General features: G+C 32.3%; 1 protein-coding gene and 2 non-coding genes across 3 annotated transcripts; 2 read left to right on the top strand and 1 right to left on the bottom strand.

Moving 5' to 3' along the window:
- Positions 1-554: 554 nt before the first annotated feature.
- TRNAF-GAA (transfer RNA phenylalanine (anticodon GAA)) lies at positions 555-627 on the top strand. The gene has a single exon. It is a non-coding gene; the product is annotated as a tRNA-Phe (tRNA).
- A 2,577-nt stretch (positions 628-3,204) lies between these two features.
- On the top strand, positions 3,205-3,277 carry TRNAF-GAA (transfer RNA phenylalanine (anticodon GAA)). The gene has a single exon. It is a non-coding gene; the product is annotated as a tRNA-Phe (tRNA).
- Positions 3,278-4,474: 1,197 nt separating this feature from the next.
- LOC143554666 (DNA-directed RNA polymerase III subunit RPC10-like) lies at positions 4,475-5,780 on the bottom strand. Its single transcript, XM_077044372.1, has 3 exons — positions 5,667-5,780; positions 4,882-4,975; positions 4,475-4,798 (listed from the first exon to the last, which is right to left on the bottom strand). The coding sequence occupies exons 1-3, from the start codon at positions 5,778-5,780 to the stop codon at positions 4,674-4,676; spliced, it is 333 nt and encodes a 110-aa protein (XP_076900487.1). The 3' UTR covers positions 4,475-4,673.
- Positions 5,781-25,827: the final 20,047 nt, after the last annotated feature.

Here is a 25,827-nt window from a genome sequence, read left to right as displayed (position 1 = left end):
CATGAGCAAATTGTCTTGGAATACAAACAACCATCAATACCTAATCGTGAGTTTCGAAATGGTCAACTGACTTCTTAAACTCCAAGTACCCACCTTAGGTTGTAGGCCAATTGAGGTCTGCTCCACTCAAGTCACCATGCTCATGCTGACTTGGGTTCGGTTTGTTATGATTTTGTTCGAGCATAATTGAATCGAAAATGAGTAGCGAGCATAGAGATGGATCAACCAAGGAATGAGATGAATAAAATAACCATTGTGTGCAAGACTTATGAGGAGGAGAATCAGCGAAATTTTCTACAAACGTCTAACCATTTAAGTAGTTTTAATAAGTAGAGAGTTTTAGCGAGTGAATATCAAGAAGTCCTTGTTTGATTTGGTTCATTTACAGCCGTATAATATAATCAAGAAACAAGTTTTGAATACAATTAATTCATTTAGAAGAGTATATTACTAAATATAATTAATAATAATAATAATAATAATAATAATAATAATAATAATAATTTCCGCAAGTTTGAGCAGCTCAGTTTTTCATTAGATGAGATTGCAACATCGCGGGGATAGCTCAGTTGGGAGAGCGTCAGACTGAAGATCTGAAGGTCACGTGTTCGGTCCACGTTCACCGCATTTCTGTTTTGTTTTCCAAAAAAACAAGTTCTTTTCTTAGTGTCTGATGAAGCAGCAAGCCAGCAACGTTGTACAGAGCATGTGGTACTTGAGTAAGGTTCTCAATTTCCTTTTTGCTTCCAAAATTTGACCTTATTTCAAAGTGTTGTATTCATAAGCTTATTTTCATAAATCATTGAAACACAACACTTGTTGGAAGTCATTTCGGACTCCAATTCAAAAGTCGGTGAACTTAAGAAACCATTATTGACAAGTCAGCCATAGTATGTTGTCTAATTGCATTGTAATTATAATTGGTAATGCATTTGCTAGCAAGTTAGGTTAGTCATATAAACCAAGATATGGTTAGACATGATTAAACATGTGAGATGTAACCGAGTTAGAGTTTATCATAAAAGGAACACATGAGATGCAACCTAGCTAGGGTTCGTCAAGAGTCAAACCGATTTAGGGTTTGAGAGATTATAATAAGTTTTTTTAGTTATATTTTATGATTAATATAAACGAGAGTTAGCGGTTTAGCTCGTGTTTTTTTATATCTAGACTTGAACCCCATCAAGTTGTTCGATTCATGGATTGATTTCAAGAACTCTAAAAGAATTGATAACCTTAAACATAGAGCTATTCACATGAGAAACCATTCGACAAAAAGTTGTGTACTTTTTTATTTTGATTATGTTCTCTCGTTTGATTTATCGATTAAAACTTAAACATCATCATTGCTGATGTAGTTTTGGAAGCGATCAATGGCTTAAGAAACTCATTATTAACAAAGACGAATAAATCAAAGGTTCAAGAACAATGTTCTTTTTATCAATAAACTTAATAAAAAACTAAAGAACTAACCACCATGTAACCCTATTTATACTAAACAAAGGAAAAAAGATAAACATGGAAACAAGATAAACGTAAAAACAATAAAAGATAAACTAATAATTTAAAAGATTTCATTTCCTATGATGTTTGTGCATCAATTACATATGAGAGACAAAAATTACATATGAGAGACAAACAGGTAACAAGCTGCGCCGTCAACCCTTTTAAATTGCAAAATCAAGTCTTTTAAAAACTATATACAGTATTCACTTCATCAGTTGTATACATATAATACTTCGTGCTATCGTGTAGATACCGAAAGAAGCATAAACAAGAAAACTATCAAGAACTCAGAGAGGGAGATTCTCAATGGCAAGGGTGGCTCTTAAAATACGGTAAAAAGCCTTTGCTTGAGGGCCGCAATATTTTAAAATGCTCCAGTTTCTTATATGTACTTGAGTACTTTAGTTTAGCCGGATGTCAAGTAAAAATATCTTTGAACAGTTTCATTTACTCACATAGTCACATGTATACATGACTTAGTTTTATAGCCATAAAGTGATAATGATACTTGGTATATAGGAAAGTAGGACTGCTCAAAGGTAAGACCCTACTTTTTTATCTAATACTGTATCCGGATCCTTTACCCCTTTAGGAAGAAATATGGACCCGAGACCCTACCCTCTAAACACTGAAAGGGTCGGGTATAAATAAGGGTTTCAAGGGTCCAACCCTTTACCCTTTAAAGCAGTAATCGCAGCTCATTTTCTGCATTTACTAGTTGCATATCTCATATATAACTTTAATATATGAATCCTAGAATAATTATACATTCATTTAATAATACCAGTAAACTCTAACTTCGAAAGTTTATCAACTATTTGAACCGATGCAAATAATATTCACATTCACAAATTACATGTAGAGAATAATTCAGTGATTTTCATATATATATGTTTCCAATCAGTAGTATGGTATTTTATTTTTATTTTTCTTAATAGTTGGAAAATTTATGATAAAAATCATATATAAAATACAAACCTCTCATACATTTTAGATTAATCGCGAATTTAATGTATATCTATCTAGAAAAACTAATAAACAGGACAAGGGTTTGAAAAAGGGTCGGACCCTTGAAACCCTTTTACCCTTTAAGGTGAAATTTAAATACCCTTTACCCGACCCATATTATATATTCGGGTCTAATTAAGGGTTTTACGATTCGGGTAAAAGGGTTTCAAGAGTACGACCCTTATCTGACTCATCCCTATAGGAAAGTATATACTGTATAAATAGTTAAAAACTTAAAATGATCCAAAAGTCAGTACAACAGCCAGAAAGAAAAGTATCTTCTAACATAAACCATAAAATAAGTTGTGATTATATGATGTTGATAGACAAAAGGCAAAACATATGCAAGAGACTTATGGAACCCAAGATCAAGTAAATAGGTTATTAGGCTTTTTATCTTTCTTATATCGAACGCCAAGGGCTTGTTTAAAGCCACCTACTGAATTTCGAAGTTTCCAAATACGTTTCGGCTCCAAAAATCTGAAATCGGTTTAAACTGAAAATAAGCCAAATAAACTGAGTAATAAATAATGGCAAGAAATATTCATTTTTATCAAAAGTTAAATACAATTATCCAAAAAGAAAAAAGATTCTAACCTCAGTAGTTTGTGTATTTCATACTTTCAATATTTCGTTAAATATTATCTTGGAGTTTGTAACAACAGAAACATCTTTTGAGGAAACATAGCTGCGGGGATAGCTCAGTTGGGAGAGCGTCAGACTGAAGATCTGAAGGTCACGTGTTCGATCCACGTTCACCGCATTTTGGAAGGAACAATTTTCCTTTCATCATCAATAGTTTTACGCCCCATGAAAATAGTAACAATAATCAGTGTTGGGGTTATTGTTTCTCACAAATTTAATAACCCAGATAGCCCACACATTTTTTTAGACGGGTCATATTTGGGTTGACCTATATGACCCATTTATTTAAACAGGCCGACCTATCAACCCGACATGACTGTAGGGTGTTTCATCTTTCAAAAGGTTGTACTAAGAAGTTCATCTTCTTAAAACGCGGAAACACAATAGCATCATCAAGAAGACTTAAAACATGATAGTTGTTTAACAAGTTAATAGATAAAACGGTTAGAATCAAAAGTTTTGTCAAGTGCAAATAAAATTATGCAAGTCCAGCGTGTAGCTGGTTTGGATTGGTGAGACCCCAAGGTGGTTGGACATGGGACTATGTTGCGATATGAGTGCTAAGAATTCAACCATATATTTCAGACGATAACTTTATAACTTCATACATAAAAAAAGAACAGAAGTGAAATATCGAAACATTGTTTATATGATTCTGGCATATTCTGTTTTTCTTTTTTCCTTTTTTTTTCCTCTCGACAAGGTGAGTGATCCCAGAATCACAGAGTTCATACAACGGTGTTTGATCCCAGAAAATCGATGGTTGTCGGTTAGGCAGCTTCTAGCAGATTTGCACAAAATAATCTAAAACAGCCACGAGGCAAAGCCAGACGTGTCAAGAAAACAAGTTTAGACTTGAAAATACGAAACACGATAACAACTCAGTTCTTTGAACATGCAACTTGCTAGAGGTGTACAAAACCGTTTTTTTTTTTTCAAAACCAAACCATTTGATCAAAGCCTGGTCAAAACCGGTTTGACCCAAACCGGTTTGGTTTAGAAACCGGTTTAGGAGCAAGAGAGGTCGGCCTGGTCCAACTTGATTCGGTTCGGTTTTAACCAATTTAAACCGGTTTTAACCCAAACCGGTCCGGTTTTAAAACCGGTTTGGTTAGATCATAAGGGGAGCCGGTCCCAAAACTGGCTGTTTGAGAATCGTTTTGGGTGAAACCAGTTCGGTTCGGTTTGCAAAGAACCAGTCCCAAACCGGTTTTTTATACACCTCTACAAGTCGCAGTCTCAACTGGAATAGTCATTAACAGAGAACGGTGTGCCTTTGTTGGCAGCCCGAATCAAGACATACCCAAAAGCACAAGTTATACGGAGTTCACACGTGTTCACAACCATTCAAACACAATTCAATCAGGTTAAACTTGACACATTTAGTAAATCAAATTGAAGTGTAGAGCAATATTTATGTCACAACTTATCGTCCGCAGTAACAAAACAAGAATTCAACGTAACCAGATATTGAATTTTAACGGTACAAAACCTTAAAAAAATATAGATGAAACCTAGTCTTCGCGCCAGCAGTGATTGCATTTCTCACAGGTAAAGTTTATGGTCATCGGTTCATCAGCAGACCGTGTTTGAAACTGAATATATGCAGCCTTATTGTGACCACAATTTGGACAATGCGCTGAAACAAAGAACAAAAACGCTTAATATACAAAATGTTACACATATAGAACAACCGATTGAACAACATATAGATAGAGATACCTTGATCTGTTTTTGGTGCATTACTCATGTCATCTTTCGTGATAATAGGATCTACAGCTTTTTTAACCAAACGTTGCTTTCGTGTGATCTTGACCTACATGCGGATTAAACAGTGAGCATCATGATAAATAGGGTTGTAAACGAACTGAATGTCAGTGAACCGTACATGAACCGGTTGGCGGGAAGTTCATTTACGTTTGTTTGTTTAATAAATCCCGTTCGTTTGGTTATATAAACGGACATGAACAAAGGTCATGCTCGTTCATTTATGTTCGGTAACGTGTTTGTTTATGTTCGTTCATATACGTTCTTAATGTCCGCTCGTTTACATTATGCTTCTTCATTAAAGGCTTTTAAATACTTTTTAATTTATAGTTTATTATCCAAACATTTAATCTTTGGGAATCTAGAGCTTTCACACTATTTTAAATAATAATGATTATGATTAATTATGTTAAGTACTTTTTAATGTAAAACCTGATTTATCTTTTGGATGGTTACGTCTAATGTTTGGGATTAACAATGTTGTTTTTTATTTTCAAATTAATATCTGTTTGTTTGCGTTCATTTATATTTATTTAGAAAGTTAACGAGCGAACACGAACGAACATGAACAATTTCATTTCCTTAACGAACGAACACAGACACGAATATTCGTTCGGTTAGACGTCCGTGAATCGTCCTTTTGTCCAATAAAAGATTAACGAACAAACACGAACAAGGCTTTGTTCATCCCCAAGGAGAAAGTTTATAACTTTATTGTGCAATCTTTATATGCAAGGTACCTTAGGTTCTAAATGGCTAACATACGGGCATGTCGGGCAGAAAAATCTGGCAGGACGAGACATATGCGGCAATTCATACATCAATAGAATCCCACAAGTTGGGCAAAATTCCATCCCTGCAATTTAAGGCACATCATGAATGAATATATTGGATACTAATTTAGGGGTGTGAACGGTACGGTTTGGGTCAGTTTTGGGCTAAAACTGAACCATAAACCGAAACTTTGGTTTTTGAATATTTGAAAACCGTTCAGTTTCATTTAGCTTCGGTTAGGTTTCGGTTTTTTCAGTCTTGCCGTTTGAGCTTGAGAATTATGGACCGAAAATTCTTTTTGGACAAAGATAATGAATTTCAGACGTAAATCATTTTGTTAATTAATAACTATTGATTATTATACATTTTAGGCTAAAATATTTGAGTTACATATTCATTAAATACTTACAAGTTTAAAAAAAATAAAAATAAAAAAATGAAAAACTATAAATTCGGTTCGGTATTCTCACTTTAATAGCATGCATAACCAAAACCGAACCTAAGCTTTTTTTACAAAAACTTATAAACCAAACCGTAGGTTTTTGTTTCGATTCGTTTTTTCATTTTGGTTTTGTGGCATTTTATGAAACACCTGGCGTGCATACCCGTGATCAATCAAAATTGTAAAAAGTATGTACAGACACCAAGGCTTAACATACAATTTCAAATTGTTAACATGATCCAATCAAACTACAACATCAATTCATCACTCAATATACGTTGAATACATGAGTTAACTAAGCCTGATTTCTTGGAAATTGAGTGTGTGTATGTGTCAGCAAGTGCATATATTGATTGATACCTGTATAGTGATGTGCTACAGATTGAAAGAAACAGAGGCGGCGGCAACAATCCGAGGTTAATTGAATGATGAAAATAAAAATAGGAATCTGATGGTGGTTTTGTTTTCTAGTTTTGTTCTTTAAAGTTTGGACCTTATGCCCAAGGTTTACATATTTGGCCCAATACAATAATATTAATATAGTTTAGTTACTTCTTCTATCCCTATAAGTTTGCTTTCGCTCCAAAAATAAAAAATAAAATAATGTAAAAATAAAAAATAAAATAAAAACTTTTTAAAACTAAACAAGTCCAACGAAACAAAGACATGTAATCTTGTTAGGCACCAATAGGCAGCGATTTAGCCTAATGTTGAAACTCATAAAAGATGATTTGGTAGTACAATAATCTAGCATAGATGAGTTTAAAAGAAATGATTATGTTAAGAACGTGTCGTCTGTAGAAGGTAAGGTTAAAACAGTGTCTTGTTAGGCTACTTAGGCTAAATTGGTGGCTGACTCATTCAGTTAGGAGCTTGTTTCTTTCTCAACATGTTAGTATCTACTGCGCCTAAGTGGGTCGGCTTCAAAGGAGCCAACGTGTAGGCAGGGCCGGCTCCGAGAATTGGAAAAACATTTTGGGCTGAAGGCGAAAAATATTTTGGACCTTAATTAAAAAGAGTATTTTGTTAGGTTTAAATAATTTAAAATTTTGAATTGGCTTCCTTGATTATGATTTGGGTTGCGTAAAAAAACTAATGTATAAAAATAGGCTTAAAACTTGTTTCAAATGATAATAGAACCCACAACCATTTAGTTGGAAGTCATACCTTTTACCACTAGACCAATTTAATTGTTATGTAATTGAGTTTAAACATTAAGTATACGTATAGTTTCTCATAAAAATATTAAAAAAAAAATCGGGCGTAACGTGTAGTCGGGCCTATGGCCGTCGACCACTCTGCAATAGACCTTCTACATAGGCCACCTTTTTAGCCCGATCCTTCTCATTAGGTTTCTTTGTGGCCTAAGCTGCTAAGCACAACACATGTTAGATTCTGTTGTTGCCAAATCATTTTTCATCAGTTTTGATGATCGGCTAAAGTGTTGCCAAGTAGTATCTAACAAGATTAGCTGTATGTTTCATTGGGTTTGCAGAGTTTAAAAGTTGCTTTCCTTGCCAATTTTTGTAATTTTTTTATCCACTTGTTTGTTTGAAATCTTTGTTTTAAGGATTTTCTAGAGACAACGGGGGCTCATGCTAACCCCCCCCCCCTATACATCCCGTATAGCCCTAAACGAGGTGTAGGGGGTTGGTATCTCTAGTAGGACCCTTGTTTTATCATGTTTAACCCGTTTATATCTAGTGTTCAACCCGCTTAGTGACTCTACAACTTCCTTTGTGTTGTCTGTTTTGAGTTGATTTTGTTGTCTGTTATGTTTAGCTACCTTCGACTCTCTATGTTCGTTATATGTTTTTGTTTCCAGTGTTTGCTTTCACTATTTTTGTACCTTCTGAGCTTCCGGTTGACGGTTTATTTCAAATATAAGTTGTCATTCCAAAATACAAAGGTTAAACAAGTAATATTTTAGTTAGCATGTTTAATACGTTTAACTAAGCATGTATAATTAAATTATAGTATAACTAAACAAACCAATACATCAATTAATTTAAGGTCATAAAAAGAATATGATTAAGTTGCTTACAAGTTACAACATGACCGTTTTCAGCCCACTTACTGCTCAATTACAACCTTTAAACCCGTTATGATGAAAACCTCATCTTGAAGACAACCAAGCTTGAAGAAACATGAATACAAAAGTAGTGCGGATCCCGCTACTCAATATCCTCGTAGACTTAGTTGTTTAAGCACACCAAATGTTGTCGAAGTTAATTTTATTGACATGAAACCATCACCCAGAGACAGTTCATACACGGCTGATTCCAACCTATTAATGACAGCAATCCCATCATCCGTACATCACACTTCTACAACATAAAGAGTTAAGACATAAGATGATGGACATTGTGGATTTAGAGCAACTGTTAATTTTGCTCTTGGATATGTTGAGAATTAATGGCCTTACATTCGATATAAACTATTAGACATGTGTTTGCCACATCAAGTCATTTTATAAGATAAATATAAATTTAACAGGTATTGCCATGGATCGAGCATGAAATAAAAGTTCACAACTAAAGTTGAAATTACTAACTAAAGAAACATGTGAGTTATGATATCCATTAAAAAATAAGCCCTCAAGAAAAATGAATTAAAAGGAAACTAATTCTACAACATCAATATCTAACAACGTTTGATCCAACATATAAACACAAGAATTGTAAAATATACCTCGATACCATGTCAAAGTTGAAAAAGTTTTGTATCATTTGTAATATATGTATAATATGCCTCAATGTAATTTTGGCTGAAAATGTCTGAGGGTTTAATTTTCTCATTTAAGGGGCATATCACAAAGCCACGAGGCTGACCATGTGTGTTTTTATCTAATCGAATAAAGTGATAGATTTTTCAAGAATAAAAAACTATTTAATATTATTAGACAATATCTAATACATGTATGTCATGAATATAAAAAGTTAAAAGGATAGTACACACTACACACCGTAGTATTAGAATTTAAATTCCATGAATAAAAAACGTGATTTAGAGAAGTAACATACCATATACTTAGAAAAAAAATACTAGTATGTATATAGGATAAAGTAGAAATTTAGGCTAAGCGTACCATACTCTCTTCATTGAACTTTCAATTCATTTAACAATTTTATTTGACATATTAATCTCCTCTAACATTATTTCTATGTTAAAATATTATCACATAGCATTAGATATTTCCAATAAAATTTGTGTAGTTTATTACATAAATTCACTAGTTTTTTTATTATCATAAAATATGAAATTTCTTTAAAAAAAATACAAACTATCTCTAAAAACTGTTTGAAAAAACACTATCCAAAAACATAAATAAATAAAACAATTATTGAAAAAAAATTCTTTTTAAAATAATAAAAAAATGTTTATTTTAAACAAGAAAAAAATATCTTTGTTACTTTAAAAAATTAAAAAATCATTTTAAAAAATATTTATTTAAAAAATGTGTTTTAAAAGTAAGGATTAATTTCAAATATATCCTTACAAACTTGTAAAATATCATATATATCCAACTTAAACTTAAAATATAATATGTATCCTTTTTAAATGATTTTTTAATTATGACAATTTTACCCCTCTCTCTCTCAAAATATAGTAACTTTTTATCTTATTTATGTAGTCAACATCTTTTACAAAGTTTTCAGGATTAAGTTTCCTAAACAATATCCTACTTTTATCCTTCTTTTATTGGTTCTAGTCGCACCATTTTAACAGATGTAAACACCACCTTCAATTCTGCTAATCTGAACCTAAATGGTTGGTTTCGTTGTTTCGGTCGCAATGATATGATACTTGTTGAGTTATCTGATCCTTCTTCATGCCATTAGGGTTCTGAAAATTCTTAACAAATCACAGCTTATAACTAATTCTGCTGATCTTGTTTGTTTATGTAGGTTGCTACACGTTTTGAAGTAATTATGCTTAATATGTTGCTATCTCTGAATCATCTTTGAAATATTGGACCATATAAAAAATATGGTTGAAGTGCGTCATGTAGGTTGTTACTTTACTTTATTCTTTCAACTAGGTTAGAACCCGTGTGATATACGGGTTATTAAAAAAACAACTTAAAACAATGATTAAGTCTACTTTAAAATCCTAACATCAATATCATAAACAAATTTGAGATCTAGAAAGTTAAATTATGGATCTAATAAAAATTTAAAACAATGAATTGAATCAAAAATTTTAACTTACATCGAATTGGCGTAGAACACTTATCGTCCTTTAACCAATTTCAAATTAACTTTCATCCAAAATCATTGAATTAGAAAGCTACCTTATCAATTGAAGGTTCTACTCATCGAATTAGAAGGTGTATTTGTGACAATCGAAAATACCTGTTGTGAAGATGGAACCAGCGATAATTGTTGATTTTTCGATGGAGAGAACAAAAGATTAAAAAAGACGGAGATATTGGTTTTGTTAAAATTAAGGTTTGGCCTGAAATTGGTGTGAACTATATTTGGAATCGATTGAACCGATGATGGTGATTATTTTAGTTTAATTTTGAAAGAGAAATTCTAAAAGTTTAATGTAATTTAATTTAATTTTGAATTATTTTAATAGCAATAAACTATGAGAATGGATGTTATTTATGGAAATAATTATTTAATTTTAATTTTGATTATTTTATTAGTAATAAATTATGAGAATAGATGTTATTTATGAAAATATATTTTGTTTTAATATATATATATATAGATACAGATTATGGAAAAAGATTTTGTTTATATATATATACATATTGATTTTATTTTGTTTTTTCCTTCATATTAATATATTATAAGTTTAAAAGCATGCGTTAAGAAAGAACTTGTGAAACTTGATGGTGAAGATCTATTTTATGGAGGCTGATAAGAATTTGAAGGAAAAATAATGTCGATGATAAGAAGAAAATCGATGAAATTATATTTTGAAGGTTAAATTGAGTTATTGCAAAATTTTTAAGTCTGGAAGCAGAATAAGGGTAAAAATGTCACACTTAAAATCCAATTTAATGAAAGGGATAAATTTGATATTCCAATTATTTTATTGGTATGTATATGATATTTTAACTTTAAGTTGGATATATATATATATATGTATATATATAGGGGAAGGTTTATGTGCATTTTAGTCTTAACATGAGAACGTAGAAAATAATACCAATTTATAAAAAAATGAGAACGTAAGAAACAATACCAACTACAATAACAATCTATATAAAGAATTATTTATAATAACAAAGAAAAAAACCTAAAAATTATAACAAAAGAATCAAAATCAAGAACAAAATAATAACAGCGTATACTAGCAAATACCTATATCAGCAAAAGAAAAAAATCTAATAGTAACAACAAAATATAAATAAGCAAATACTTATAACGTCTCATAATCGAAAATTAGCAAATACGAACAAAAAATAACAACAAACATTTATAAAAATAAACATAATAATAACAACAAATTAGTTCTCACTGTTTTCATGTTAAGGATAAAATGTATTTGATCCTGCATATATATATATAGGGAGAGGATCAAGAGAAAACTCATACTTAGAGTGAAAACTTAAAAACTCCTAACTACCAAGGGTAGATATGTAAAATTGACCTAAAACCAAATTTCCCCCAAATCCATCACCAATTGACTTAAAACTAATTTTCCCCAAATCCATCACCAGCGATCAAGAACTGAAACAGATATTGATTACTATTCATTCAAATCATATCCATAATTATCCAAATCAATCACATAATCGATTCCTGCATATAATCCAATTCGACATTACACATCTTCATCTCGATTCTGACACAAAAGCATGGCGATTAAAGGTATGATGTTGCGAATTTTAGGTTAAAATCACTAAATCGTTCATGAAGGTTTTGTTAATTAGGCTCGTTTTCACTGTTGTTTGATCAGAAACAGTTTCATATGAAGGATCCACCAGCAATAAAGCAGCGATTGATGATACACATGCTCAATCGTGTGATTCTAGGTCAAATACGCATGATATTGCAATGACTGTCTCAGTAAACAACGAATTAACTGAATTCAATGATGAAACTGACATCAATCAACACAACAGCTCACTTACAACATCATCAACCGACATCGCTTCGTGTTCTAGTGTATATATCAAAGACACATTGTAATACGCTCGTGTTGAACAGTGAGGTAACATCTATTGATTAATGTGTTGCGTATGTGTTATATGATGATATATTATGTAATGGAACCTTTTCATATCATGTACTGCGCACACGTACTATAACGTTTATTATTATGTCGAACATACTTATTAAGTGTTATGTTATTTTTAATGCTCGTGATAATTGTTAACGCTCTGATACATGTGCATAATGATAATTCATATACATGCTGATTGTCCTTTTATATGTCCTACTCGTGCAGGCTGTTCTTCTACGCGTGCTGGACGTACACTTTGCATACTATATAATAATGCTTCTGTTACATGTAATTATGCTAAATATACCGTCTAATTATCTGTTACGTGTATTTATCCGAAGGTCCATTAACGCGTCTGATACATGTGATGCGCATACTTATATTAATGTATATTATTACACACATTCTAATAATGTTTATAAATTATGTGCAGCTGTACATTCTAATACCTTGTATGTATTTAACACGATCCTATTACACATGCTCTACACACTTTTGACGATTTGATACGTGTGCCAATGCTGCACACACATTATGTATTATAATAATGTGCGTGTATTAAACACTAAATTTTCTATGAGTGTTCTAATCGCTTTTTAGCGATCTGATAAGTGTGCAACACGTATGACGTGCATACTAACACATAACACGTACTCCATGTGTTTTGTAATTATTTATATTTTTTTATAATGTATACATATTTTAAACTCGTTTTGTTAATGTTTAATATTGCAGGAGGCATGTCGATAATTGTTTACTTGACGCCAAATAGCACAACATATTGGAAACATGATGTGCATAAAGAATTTATACTTGTTATGCATGCAGAGTTTGAAACATGGGAAGATGTTGAACGCATGTATAACACATATGCTAATAAATCTGGATTTTCAACTCGTTTAGGCTCCCGCTGCTAATGTGTCTGCACCTGATACCTCTGCGACAGGGTTAACGTCTGATCATGCGGTTAACAATTATGTCAGGCGGTCAGCCCGTACGGCTTCTTCCTGACTTCGTGCTTGTTTTTTTTTCATTATGTATTATATATTCAATAAGTGCATAGTACATTTGGTTGCGTATTATACTTTATAACATTCTGTTATTAATACACGTACATTGACCATTTTGAAAAAAAAAAAAAAAACTAAACGAATGTAATACAAGTGCGTGTTATTTTAGTGTTGCGTTTAGTTTTCTAAAGATTGCACGTGTGCACTACATACATAAATATGCTTTGCTCTTTATCATATCTTCCTAATGTGTATGCGATGTATAACATTTACACACAATTTGACATATACATTCGTGTCGTTCGGTTTTATACGCGTGTAGTCCGACATATGCACATTTGTTTACATACATAGACATGCTCCGCTCGTTTTTTGTGTGTTCGTAATGTGCATATGATGTATAACATTTATGCGTTGACATTGTTCGGTTTTATACGTGTGTTGCACGCGTGTAGTCTGACATCTATATAGTTTGTTTACGTGCGCTAATATTTTTCGTTTTTCACACACGTGTTGTGTTACTTATACGTGTTGTGAAATTCCCATAGATCCTTTAATGCTTCGTGTTACACTTAGGCAGTGTACGATTTAGGTGCGCCCTCATAGTGCATAACATCGTAAACGTGCCCGTCCATACACTATTTGGAATGTAAATATGTGTCAATCCTAAATCATATTTTACGTTTCTTTTAAAACATCACAATTATAAAATCCAGGGCCGAACCCGGAATTCGTATATTACACGTGTGTAACATGTGTTACATGCTTTTCTTAACATTTTTGTAAAACATGTAAGCTGATGATGCCTTACAACCCCTATTGACATGGCATGCGCAACTTTTGTAGTTGCCAGAGTACCTCACGCTATAATGCACTATCAGTTAATGAAATAGTTAACGCATGTGTGTGTTCCTGATTTTTGGCCCGTTACATTCACATACATGATTCAAACATAATATGCATATTTTTCTACCACAGTTGACAGTTAACGCGTACTACCATTCATAATATTCAAACATCAGATTTTTCAGAATATTCAAACATCATATTTTTCTACCACAATCGACAGTTAGCATATGCTACCGTTCACAATATGTTTTCACGAAACCAAGTACATGTTTTTTTCAATAAAAAACAAAACAACTATAACTGATCAAACTCCCTTGAACGAAACCTTCTTAACCGGGCCTTCTGATAATAATATGCGGGCTGCATACTTCATTCGAAGAATCTTAATCTGCTCGGTCATTCTAACCTCATCGGTGCTGAAAATCACAATCAACAACTTTGTTACCTCATACATAACACTCCATGTGTCGCATTGCGAAAATTCCACATTCGGTAAAGTTTCTATTGTTGCCCATGTCAAATCCATTTTTTTCGGTCTGGCCGTCCCCAATGTTATTGCCATCTCTTCATCCTTCGGGTGTCCGACTGAGCTCAGATAATTGCAAAATATTTCTTTCTGTGTTTACAAAAAAACAACAAAAAAAGTCATTTTTTAACAAACGTGTATCATTTGGCATTCCATTACATATATGCATTATTAATATATACATATATGAACTGCATGCTTGCAGCACCGATTATCTTAAATATGCCCAACTTACCACTTTGTATGTAGTGTTCTTGTTCGCATAGTTACGACTATATCTGCAATCGTACACACTTGGTATGTGTACTGATACGTATACGTATTAATATAACCAAAGAAAAATAAATATAATTAAAAAAATGCAATGATAATAATAATACTATTAAACACACATCATATATACAGTTTTGTCATGTCATAATAAATGTTATTTTTTATGTACATTTTGTGTTAATTCATTGTCTACTCGATTTTACCATTCCTTTCACGTATATGCACATATGCATTACTATCTGTATGCGATACACGCATGCATTACTGGATGTACGTGTTGTTACGTGTATCGATACGTATACCAACAGCGCATATACGCGTCAGAACAGCAACATCGGTAATTTTACTTCACATATGCATTATGTTGGTGTGTGTACCAATACGTATACGTATTAATATAACAAACAAAATCTATACAATTAAAAAATACAATAATAATAATAATATTAAACACACTCATCACGTATACAGTTTTTTCATATCATAATAAATTTTATTTTTATGTATATATGGGTTAATTCATTACCTACTCGATTTATGCATATTTATGTTAATTCATTGCCTACTCGATTTACCATTTCACGTGTATGTGCACGTATGCATTACGATCTGCACGTGATATGCCTATGCGTTACTGTATGCGTGCATTGTTACACATACTGATACGTATACCAATAGTGCATATACGCGACGCAACTGTAACATCGATAGTTTTAAACGTCACTTCACATGTGCATTACGTCAATATGCGTACCGATACGTATACGTATTAATATAACCAGAAAATGAATATAATTAAAAAAACACAATAATAATATTTATTAAACACGCATCACGTATACAGATTTGTCATGTCATAATAAATGTTATTTTTTATGTGTATTTGTGTTAATTCATTGCCTACTCGATTTACCATTTCACGTGTATGGACATGTACACATTACTATCTGCACGTGATACGCGTGCGCATTACAGTATTCGCTCATTGTTACGCGTACCCGCTAGTTTGTCTTTCACGTGTAATTACAATTTATAATATTATATAAAAAATAATAAGACGATTACCCGTATGTTCTCTCAATATCCTCTTCTTCCAACGCTTGTTGCCTGATATTTGTCACTGCTCCCCTTTTTTCCGACTTCTTTTTATAATCTGCAATATCCGTCAGGTAGTTACACCCCAGTATCTCATCATCGCTCATCATTTAGTCTTTGTCTACCATTTGATTATTAATTGTTCTTTTAGTAACATTCGGGCTATGTTGCGTGTAACATGATTCTCGAGAGCTAATACCAAGGTTGAAGCTCAGCATTTCATATCTTTCGTATTACATACACGTATCGCATCAACATTACTGATTTGTATCTGCATTACGATGTTTTAACACGTTTTATGTAGTGCGTTCGTGATACGATACTCATACATATACATGCAACACGTCATTGGTATATGTATTAGGATGTCGGTAATATGTGTATGTAATTAAAAATATATCAAGCATGATTTATTCAACTCGTACCAGTTGCTCCGACATCCTCGCCTTCAATATTTTTGTCGTCTTCCAATGTTAAACGTTTCGGTTTTGGCGTACGCGTCAATCTCCTCATGTTCATGATACCTGTTGGAACTACATGCAATGTCATTTTTTATACAATATTGTGTTATCACATTACTACAAATCTGTGTTATGTTAACCTGCTCCGACATATGGTGTTATCCCCTGTTTTTGGACCCTGCTTTTTCCCTTCCAATTCGCCCGCGCGTTTTATCGACTACAAAATTTCAATAAATGAGTATATTAGCGTGACTTTACACATACGTGATACGCGTGTATGTTATATTTACCTGTATTAACATGCGCTTCATCATCTAATGTCCTCCCCTGTTTCACACCCTGCTTTTTTTTGCTGTCTGCGCGTTTTTCTACCTGCGGTTTTCAGCAATATATATATATATATATATATATATATATATATATATATATATATATATATATATATATATATATATATTACTGTGATCGTACACACACGCCCTAAACAAGTGTAACACATGTAGGAAAAATACATATGTGATACAACATCAACGCATGTAAGAAGAATATATATGCGATACATACGTGTAATACGTCTGTAATGCATATACGTATTACACGATATCTGTAGACAACAGAAACTTGATTTCATCTTCCTTCTTTTTCGTTTTGGTTACCTAAATTATGAAAAACAACAATCATTTGTTTAGGTTTCACTTACCTTTTAACGAACATTTTATAACCTTACATGTAATGCAATTGCATATTTCACAAACAAACATTAACACACTTTAACATTAATGTCGTTAACTGGCATTGCATATATGTTTTATAAACACGCATACGTTATAACACGCATATGAAATACTCAACGTATGCAATCATCTACATATCTTTGTTACATCATAATACACACGTGCAATAACACCGGATGTCCGCGCGTATATAATACATCTGTATCCAAACACGCGTTCCGTGTACTGCATCTGTGCAATACTCAACAAATGCATTTATAATTCATCATCACAACAAATATATTAGGCAATACACGTGTGCATTATAATTGAATATTCAAAAATATAATGACAATCTTTTGTTTAGTTAATATATCTAACAGTATATGCATCCAGACAAGTGAAATTACGCATAATAATCAATAGATTAAATAGACATATAAGCACACCTAATTTTATAGTATAATACACATGTGCATTATAATTGGATAATCAAACATATGTTTAAATTGTTCTGTTCAGTGAACAATTGTGCAACCAAAATACAGAATCAATGTACTGCATATGTGCACTAATTGCCTAATCATGCGAAATCGAGAAACAATTAACTGATGTCGTCGCTTATACACCTAATCGTCGATTTATACGCTTAATCGACACTTTTAACATGCCTAATTGACGTTCTATATACAAATTGGACGGAACCTTCAATTATATGTGCACTAATTGCCTAATCATGCGAAATCGAGAAACAATTAACTGATGTCATCGCTTATACACCTAATCGTCGATTTATACGCTTAATCGACACTTTTAACATGCCTAATTGATGTTCTATATACAAATTGGACGGAACCTTCAATTATAGTGTGCCTAATCGACTATATGTGTACAAAAAACTTCCGTAATACATGAGAAATACAACTAATTTGTGGTTGTAACATGCTAGGTTATCTATCGTGATGCTTACCTGTTGTTTAATCTCTGTTTAATGCTTGATTTTGTCTTCGATTTGCTCAAAACCATAGTTTCCATTGTCGTATGGGTATATCAGAGGTCGTGTTTGAGGGAACAGATAGAATTGTGAAGTTTAATCAAGCGTTCATCTTATTTTTGTTTTGTTCTAATTCCAAAAATACCCTTGGCCATTAAAAAACCCACATCTTTTTTTTTGGTATACTTCCTTTTTTTTTTGCTATGTTTAAGGGTTATTGTATGAGTTTTCAAGTATTCTCTATAACATGAGTTTTCATTTGATCCCACCCCTATATATATATATATATATATATATATAGAGTATCATTTCAGAACTCCAAAAAAGTTAAGAACTTCTAGGAACTCATAACAACTAAATATTTTTTTAATTTTTTTTTCATATATTAACATTGTTTTGAGACTAGTTTTACCATATTCTATATAAAAAAGTTTTATTACATATATAAAGCACAAGTTTACATATGTGTAAAATTTATGCAATAACAAATTTATATATATGTAAATAAAAATTTAGATATTTTAAAAACTAATTTTCATAATTGTAATCGTAAATGTAGATATAAAAAGTGATAAAACTACACCAAAAAAATGTTAACATAATTTTTTTTTATAAAAACCGTTAGTTATTATGAGTTCCTTCAAGTTCTTAAATAATTTAAGAGTTCTGAAATGATACTCATCATATATATATATATATATATATATATATATATATATGGGGGTGGGATCTAGAGAGAACTACTCTTAAAGAGATAACTAGAGAATTAATAAAAACTATTTTTAACTTTTTTAAAAATATTTTGTGATTGTTTTTTCTTTCCTCCTAATAAGATGATATTGTTCCTAAAAAAAACCGGCGCTGTAGTGCATATGTGCACTAATGTGTATTGCATATATACGATAGTGTTTTATTGCATATAATACAACACAATTGCATTATACAATACACACTATTGAATATATGTAAATATAACACTAATAATTGTACTCAAAACAAATAATCGCATATACGTAATATAACACTAATGCACATATGCCCTATATTGTTTTTTTGGTATTTTTGTATATAATATAACACTATTGCATTAATACAATACAAAAAATCTCATATATGCTATTCAACATTATTGCACATATCAAAATACACATTAGTGCACATATGCATAAAAAACAGTCGATGTATTGTATATGTGCAGTACAACGAGTTTTTTTTTTTTTTTTTTTTATTTTTTTTATATTTTTCGAGTAAATGGTAACATAATATAAGAAATAATGGCAAAAACAGAAATTTAAAAATATTTTTTTAATTAAATTAAAAATATTTCTTTATTAGTTTTCTAGTTCTCTCTTGATCATCTCCCTATGTATAAATAAATAAATAAATATTATATATATATATATATGTATATATATATATATGATATTTTGCAAGTTTTTAAGGATATATATGAAATTGCACCCTGTCACACCCCAACCTAAGGCAGAAATGCCGGGGGGTGATCCGATTGCTCACAGCTCGAAGATACTACCATAATATAAATGTGACAATATCTACTTAATTACTTTATATCAAATGTGCACACAATATTTAAATACAACAATACAATTCAAATAAATATATACAATCATTTAAATTCATGTTTGTCTTCAATATAAACCTAAGGTCTTTCTAAGTGTCCATACTTCAACTTCAGGCAACCTGCATATGCGTACAAAATGGAGTTTTGTCAAGAAACATGTTGAGTGAGTTTATCACCAAGTTTTGACACAAAAAATAATGTTAATATAATAAATAAGCAAAACGTAATAAATGCGAAAATGAAATCAAACCATAAGCAAATAGATTGTCGACTAAACCATTGCCAAGCGAATCGGGCGCCGGTAAATCAACTATGAGCAAATAAGAATAAGACCGTTTCCAAGCGAATAGGGCGGTGGTCGATAGAATGAGAACCCTCTCCAAGGGGATATGTCATGTGATTGAATACAAAGACAAATAAGCACATAACAAGTAGATTTGATTAATCACACACAATTACACGTTTGCTATTTTTGATATATATATATATATATATATATATATATATATATAGTATGATATACGCATATGTCCCCAAAACGTTTTTGAAAACTGATTAAAATAGGGGAATGATAAAACTCACCTTAGATTAAAGGCAAGTGAGTACAATTAAGAATAAACGAGTCAACGGATAAGCGAGTCGTCCAATATGCGTCAAACGAGATAACTGATTAGAACCTGAAACTTTGTGATATGAAGCTATAAATAAAAACAAACTTAATGCCACTAGAATCAATCAAGCGGATGAGTAGAACTCTAGTTATGTTGAATTTAACGTTTAAGCGAGCTGGTACAGATCAGAATCCGAACAGCAAGTCGGAAGTCGGGTTTTGGGAAGTAGCCTTAATATTTTGTTACGAGAATAAAAGTCTTCTGGACGGAACATTGAATCCGACCAGAAGCATGAGAAAACGCAAAGTCAAACTTGTTGACTGTTTTACCCTTTATCGGGTTTTAAAGCAATTGACCAGTCAACACCCTTCAATCACCGAAATTGATTGAAGGTTATTGACTAGGGAATATGTATGAACGATTTTACAGTTTACAACTTACCCGGAAAGTGAAAGGATTGATGAGAAACGGAAGTCAAAGGTCCTAACGCAAGCAAAGTCAACGATCAAGTCTTGTATCTTTAACGAATATGCAAAAGCCGAAGGGTTTACGAGATGGTAGAGGCTAGCGACGGCTGGAGGAGGTGTATTAGGGTTATATTAAAGTTTACGGCAGATGGTTATGACTTGTTTATATAGAAAAACATAAAACGAACTAATTATGGCTTTTTGGGCCGTTTAAGCAAGTAAATATGGTTTAACGGAAAGAATCAACGAAATATACTAAAAGATCTGATCTTGGACAAGGGAAAACGAATTAGGAGTTGTATTTTAGTTATATTATGATTACTTGGTCCTTACTTCTCTCTAAAGTGCCTAAAATAACTGATTTTATACCATAAACGAGCTGTTAAATGAAAACGAACTAGATTCTGCCCAACTAGGCCACCGTGCTGCGCGGCCAACCTATGGGCTAGCCACCGCGCGGCGCCCAAGGTCCAGGTGAGGGCAGGTTTCACAAGTTGTCACTTTTAGTCCTTGTTGTTTGGATCTTGGTCATTTAATGAACTTTTTTCATGAATTGTTTAAGGTTTGAACAATATATAAATTATGAGGGCTTAAAGTGAATATAAGGAAACTTATATACTTAAAAATATTGGATTTTCAATAATAATAACGATCTAAAAATGTTTCGTTCGTAAACGAATACGGGTTTGGAAAATCCGAAATGTTACACACCCTCCCTCCCTAAAAATGATAATAATAAAAATAAAATATAAGAACATGACAAAAAAATAAACAAAAAAACAAAAAGTTTGGATTGTATTAATGTAAAACTTAAAAGTGGGAGTATGTTTAGTAAAAATGAGGGAATGAGGCGCTTGTTTAGCAACACCCAATAATAAGAAGGCTCCTAAGTCCCAACGTTTCGCTTTTAGTTGGATACACTTTGTTATTCAAAAGGGGAGTGACGACGTAGCTTGTTGCCCGTTTGTCTACAGCTTTACTATAATCATTTTTTAGTTTAATGAGAAATCCATTACTAACAGCAAGAGAAAAAGGGTAGATGATAGACAAAAAGTCCGGAAAGCCATCAAATTATTGAAGCGATAGGATCAAATATTAGTATCCATTTTCTTTTGAAACACTTGATGGGAGCTGAAAGGCAGTAAAAGTTATCTTTTCATTTACACAATTACAATATTATATACAAATTTGTTGCAATAATTTAGGAGATAATATCTCCTCGAATAACTGTGCATAACAACAAAGTTGATCACGTTTTCTTTTATTTGAATTTCAAATTATCATGAGTGGCTCCTTTTACCCCCTTCAAGCAAAAACGGTAGCGGACCAACGCGAAGCATCGCGCGGAAGCGTTCAAAAAGAGGTCTTGGAAGACTCTTGGTAAAGATGTCGGCTACCTGAAGGGTGGTAGGAACAAATTTTGTGTGAAGACGACCGGCAGAGTCTAATTCACAAACAAAATGGTAGTCGATGTCTATGTGTTTTGCTAGTTTATGTGAGACCAAGTTTTGAATTAAGAATAAAGTGCTTTTGTTGTAACATAGTAGAGTTGGGCGATCTGGTGGTAGAGCATGTAGTTCATGTAGGAAATGGGTTAACCAAATTACTAACAGTAAGAGAAAAAGGGTAGATAATAGACAAAAAGTCCGAAAAGCCATCAAATTATTGAAGCGATAGGATCAAATATTAGTATCCATTTTCTTTTGAAACACTTGATGGGAGTTGAAAGGCAGTAAAAGTTATCTTTACATTTACACAATTACAATATTATATACAAATGTGTTGCAATTTTAGGAGATAATATCTCCTCGAATAACTGTGCATGACAACAAAGTTGACCACGTTTTCTTTTATTTGAATTTCAAATTATCGTGAGTGGCTCCTTTTACCCCTCTTCAAGCGAAAACGGTAGCGGACCAACACGAAGCATCGTGCGGAAGCGTTCAAAAAGAGGTCTTGGAAGACTCTTGGTAAAGATGTCGGCTACCTGAAGCGTGGTAGGAACAAATTTTGTGTGAAGACGACCGGTGGATACAAATTCACGAACAAAATGGTAGTCGATGTCTATGTGTTTGGCTAGTTTATGCGAGACCAGGTTTTGACTTAATAATAAAGCGCTTTTGTTGTCACATAATAGAGTTGGGCGATCCGGTGGTAGATCATGTAGTTCACGTAGGAAATGGGTGTCTCTTGAGAAGGTTCAGGGGTACTGTTTCGGGTTTTCTTTTAAGTGTCTAATTTACGATCCCAATCCATAACTAAATATTTTTCCGAGTCAATTCATTACTGAAATTTAGGGGATTCTAGCCTAGGTAGTTTTCTCATCATCATATTATTTTCACAACAGACTTTGTTTTCGTTTAAATTACTTGTTTTCTTAATTAGTTTTTAATAATAGTATTAAATTAGTATTTAAAAAAAAACTCCCCCAAACAAATATAATAAATAAGTCGTGTTTTATAGTCGAGTCTAATAAGCAATTAAACGTAATTTAGAGAGTCTCGTGGGTTCGATATTGATGTGCTAAAAGTAGTTATTAATTTATTAACAAAATAAACGCTAATCTAGACACTAAGTAATAATTCTAGACTCTTAACTTAACTAAAACTACTAACCGGCAAGTGAACCGATCGACTCTAGTACAGCTAAGTAAGTCTGGATATCGAACCCACGAGACTCTTTTAAATTACATTAACTAGTTAAATTAGACTTAACTACAAACACGACTATTTATTTATTATTATTGGGGGGTTTTACTAAAAACTAATATTAAACTAGTATTAAATTAATCACTAAGACTTAAAGACGACTTAAAGCTAGACTTAATTCTGATGATGACAAGCAACCACCTAGGCTAGAATCCCTAATGCATCAATTATCAAATAGTAGGAAAATGCTAATTTATGGAACTGGGATCTTAAATTATTCACTTAAAGAAAACCCGAACAGGACCTCTAACCCTTCTCAAGAAGACACCTATGGATTTCTGTTAAGTTCTTAAAAACACCAGTTTAATTAGTCTCGCTTACGGTCGCTAATTTATTATGAACTAGTTCCTTTATAACGAAATCCTACCTTACAGCGCGGAAATCAAAGGTAGTCTAATATATTCAATTGACTTAATTGACAATAATAAATAATCAAACCTAGACGGACTCATTTCGAAGAACTAAATCTAGCAAGATTAAATTAAAAAGATCTATCAATAAGCTATCACCTTGTAGATATTTAGGTTAGCAGCACACTTAGGTTTATTTAATTAAATAATATTATTCCTATGATCTTATTCAAAATCAATCATAAAATATTCAAAAACACAAAGTAGATGACCTAATAGCAACCTATCATAATGACAAACAATAATCAAGGCAACTATGGAATAATAAAACTCATCAAACAATCCTAAGTATTCATATGCATCAACTCAATATAATTAAACCTTTTACTAGTTCATAAAACCATAAACAAAAGCAAAATCCAAACTAAAATCCAACGTCAACAAAAGTTCATCATAACCTAGGCAGTTTAGGGGTTTAGCCAACAACCAACTCAAGAACAAAACAAATAATTAAGGTTCAAATAATAAATTCTTGACGAAAACAATAGATTCAAACCAATAATAAGGACGCTTGAGTGAGTAGGTGTTGCACCCGACTGCTCTCTGCTCGAACCAAAGTGCTTTTCTCTTCTTGCTCTCCAGGCAATTTCTGTGTGCCAACCTTCTGTTTGACTCCTAGTTGTGCGTAGGGTTCCCCCCAAAGAATAAATAAATAAATTAATGTGGCTCTTTATTATGAATTCCCGTGACCTCTCACGGCCCATAGTCAACTTCTATTAGCCCACTTCGTGTCATGATCCACCAACTCTTTTATTTTTTTTATTTTTTTGTTTCTCGGGTTCCTGACTTGAAAGATAGATCCATTTTATTGTTGTAGCCTATAGTTGACTCTTGCTATACAAGTCCATTGCACAGCACATGCGTATGAATAAAAGAAACTCAATTAGTCTCATTTAATTTGCCATTTAACTCACGAATTGCTAATTGAAAATATTACTTCCTTATAACACAGTTGAACAAAATTTTAATATTATAATATTTAATAATCAGTGTATCATAAATTTATTTATAGTGTATGATCTTCAATAAAAAATAATCAAAAGGTATTAAAATTATAGGAGGATATTTGTATTATATGTGTATAATTTAGCGCACATCAAACATCCCCACACTTAAACCTTTTTCGTCCCGAAAAATATTTATTTGCAATGGAGTCATAATCAGAAAATATGGTCTTAGAAACATATAGGTTATTTTAAAGCTCAGATAAAAGCAAAAACCGCGATTGCCGATATTGTTGTCCACTTAAACCCAGCCACCAGCCTATCAAGCCCCCACGCACATTAAGCATTTAAGTTCATTTGATATCAAAAACCTATAGGTCTCACACCTTTAGACTTAAGATCCACATACCCCATCTCAAGCATGGTAAAGACAATTACAAAATAATCGAGTTGAAGCAAACTGGTTCAACATATCACCGTAAGATAACCACCTCTTAATGGTAAGAAGACTATACACTTAGATGGAATTATGGATGATAGGTCAAGTGAGGTCGTACGAGCATGCCCTAAATATTATTGGACTTTGTCCTATATATTACCTAAGAAAATATTTATTGACTAAAAACTTTCGAGCCCCAATAGTGTATCCTCAGAGTCGCCATCCCCTTGGTAACAAGTAAACTCTCAATCTCGTTAGTATGTGCACTTTGGCCTCTTTTTCTATTTTTGAGAATGGTTCTTTAGCATTTTTCATTACATAACTTTTCTCACTTTTTTTTTAATTTATTTATTTATTTATTTTTTCTTTATTTTTTTTATTGTGCACCTAGGCATCTTTAACCTAAAAATATATAACTAA

Source organism: Bidens hawaiensis, unplaced genomic scaffold, assembly GCF_021521415.1.
Source record: "Bidens hawaiensis isolate Kalapana, Puna unplaced genomic scaffold, B.hawaiensis_p1.1 tig00017785_1, whole genome shotgun sequence".
Lineage (NCBI taxonomy): Eukaryota > Viridiplantae > Streptophyta > Magnoliopsida > Asterales > Asteraceae > Bidens > Bidens hawaiensis.
The sequence above is the reverse complement of the archived record's forward strand: the minus strand, read 5'-3'. Positions and strand labels throughout refer to the sequence as shown.